At 35.5% G+C, this 2,373-nt stretch overlaps 1 protein-coding gene across 2 annotated transcripts; it reads right to left on the bottom strand.

The window, feature by feature from the left end:
- Positions 1 to 542: 542 nt before the first annotated feature.
- XIP1-1-BETA (X intrinsic protein) lies at positions 543 to 2,026 on the bottom strand. 2 transcript variants are annotated; one of them, XM_006367276.2, is made up of 3 exons: positions 1,809 to 2,026; positions 1,625 to 1,709; positions 543 to 1,526 (listed from the first exon to the last, which is right to left on the bottom strand). In XM_006367276.2, the coding sequence occupies exons 1-3, from the start codon at positions 1,901 to 1,903 to the stop codon at positions 729 to 731; spliced, it is 978 nt and encodes a 325-aa protein (XP_006367338.1). In that variant the 5' UTR covers positions 1,904 to 2,026; the 3' UTR covers positions 543 to 728.
- Positions 2,027 to 2,373: the final 347 nt, after the last annotated feature.

Below are 2,373 nucleotides of genomic sequence, written 5' to 3'. Positions count from 1 at the left end.
TTACCTTAGTTTTGATATCAAAATGCATGTCAAACAGAAACGGGTCCATCTTTATATGTGAGGGTGCACATACACCTGTTAACTTCGTTAAAAATTGTGTATATAGATATGTATATATAGCTTAAGGTATGACATATATTTCATTAAACACTCTAAAAACAGTAGAACTAAATGGGTGCACTAGTTTAAACTTTGTGCCCCTCCTCAATTTGAGGTGATGGACTGGGTTCCCCCATTTTTCATCGGAGAACCTTACAAATATTGGATAAAATAAGGGGTTGATAGTTTCGAACTTACAACCTAAGTTCAAAATCAACACTTCACACAGTAACTTTATGTACTAATTAAAGTCATTTAATTCAAATTTATATGTTAATACATTAGTTTACTATTCTATGGTTAACAAAAATATCACACGAATCAATATTAAGTGACATGCTTTAATTAAATAACATGCATTAGCCGTTGATGCACCCATCGTCTCTGAATCCTTGGTTAGCTTCTGATATGTAAATGACAAATGATACTATTAATTTGTACAATTTTGAAAGAGAGAGAAACTTGTTGAAACATTGATAAGCTTAAGCTTAAATTACATCAAGTGGGTACTAGGTAGGGACAATATGATATGATGTTCTATTTACTTATTATTCAAGTCCTCCTTTTACACATTAGTTTATTATTGGCCCATAAAGGAAACCCATAGGCCCATTGTTGCGTCTGGGCCTTTATACATTTGACAAAGCCTTAACAACTCCAACAAAATCATGCTTGAATCCATATTCTGCAAGAAAATGCTTTGATGGAATGATTTTTGTGTACACATAGAAGGCTACACAACCAATAGTTGGTCCAACCCAAAAGATCCAATGTCCATCCCAAAGGTGACCTCCTCTAATAATAGCTGGCCCCAAACATCTTGCCGGGTTAATCCCAGCCCCGCCATAGCCCTTTTTCGCGGTCACTGTGGTCGAGATAAACACTAGAAGGCCTAACACTACACCAACAATGGACAACACAGTGACGTGTCCAAGAGCTTTAGCTTGTCGATGATCATAAGCCATCCAAATTGAAGCAAAGAGAAAAACAAATGTACAAAATATCTCTAGCCATAAGGCTTGGGCCGTTTCTAGGCCCTTAGTAACGGGCCCATTTGGGCCCGGTGCAATTATTGTGACAGTACAACCACCAAGTGAGAAAGTGTCTTCAATTGATGAACTAACCACTGCTCTGAGAGCTAGTGCACCTAAAATTGCACCAAGACATTGAGCCACAATGTAAATTATGGCTCTTGACATGGATATAATTCCAACGAGCGCAGCCGAGAAAGAGATAACCGGATTGATATGGCCTCCGGACACCGGAACAACAGCCAGGAGTAGAATTGTGATCACAACTGCTATGAGAATTGACATGATCAAATTTGGCATTTTTGTTTCACTTTCAAAAGTGGAAATTACTATAGTATCCAACATGAAAACAAGAACTGCTGAGCCTAGGAGTTCTCCCATCGACGCTCGCCATACCTATATAACAAAAAATAGAGTTTAAATTTTATGCACTCACGATAGTCATTTATTTATTCTGAAGGCAATTAGTGATGAAATCAAAATATATTACTAACATCCAAACAAAAGAAGTCCTGGATGCCCAGCCTTTGAGAGAGTGAAAGAAAATTTGGCTTCTTTCCGTCATCATCAATAGTATTCCTGCTAATAGGAGTGAGATTATAAATATTAGTTGAGTGATCATTTGAGAAATTAACCAGACAAATTAAAGTACAAATGATAATAAATCAAAGGACATACTTTCTTGGTGTAGAAGAGCAAGGTTGAACTCTATTAGTCCCACCAGAAAGCTGGCTTTCCTCATCACCAAAAACAACATTACTATTGGAAGCCATATGTGGGAGAAAACTAAGATAGTTGATCCTAGTATTTAGCTTAAGGTTTTAATGCATTTTCCCTGAAATTGTGTGCATGAATATGGGGTTATAAATACTACTCTCCAACCTCCACTGCCTAACCTATCTTTTGTTATTATTATTATTAAAATGGGATCCCTATTAAAATACAAGAAAGTTCTGTTTACTTGTATATATCAAGCAAAAGAGATCTCTCTTGACCAATTTTATTAGAGTAGTCAATTTTTTTATTTTTTATTTTTGTTATATAATATGGTTGTTCTACTACTACATGTACGGATGTGACAGATCTTTGTTAAAATAGTAGGCCTTTTTGAAATTAGGAATTATAATTTAAGAATATCAAGCTCTACTTTTTCATCCTCTTTATTATTTATCTACGACTACAAGTCCTAAGAGTGTAAACATATTAAGTACTTTTTTATCTTTTTGGGTTCGAATTCTCTGGG

This window comes from Solanum tuberosum, unplaced genomic scaffold (assembly GCF_000226075.1).
Source record: "Solanum tuberosum cultivar DM 1-3 516 R44 unplaced genomic scaffold, SolTub_3.0 scf00755, whole genome shotgun sequence".
In the NCBI taxonomy this organism is placed as follows: domain Eukaryota; kingdom Viridiplantae; phylum Streptophyta; class Magnoliopsida; order Solanales; family Solanaceae; genus Solanum; species Solanum tuberosum.
The sequence above is the reverse complement of the archived record's forward strand: the minus strand, read 5'-3'. Positions and strand labels throughout refer to the sequence as shown.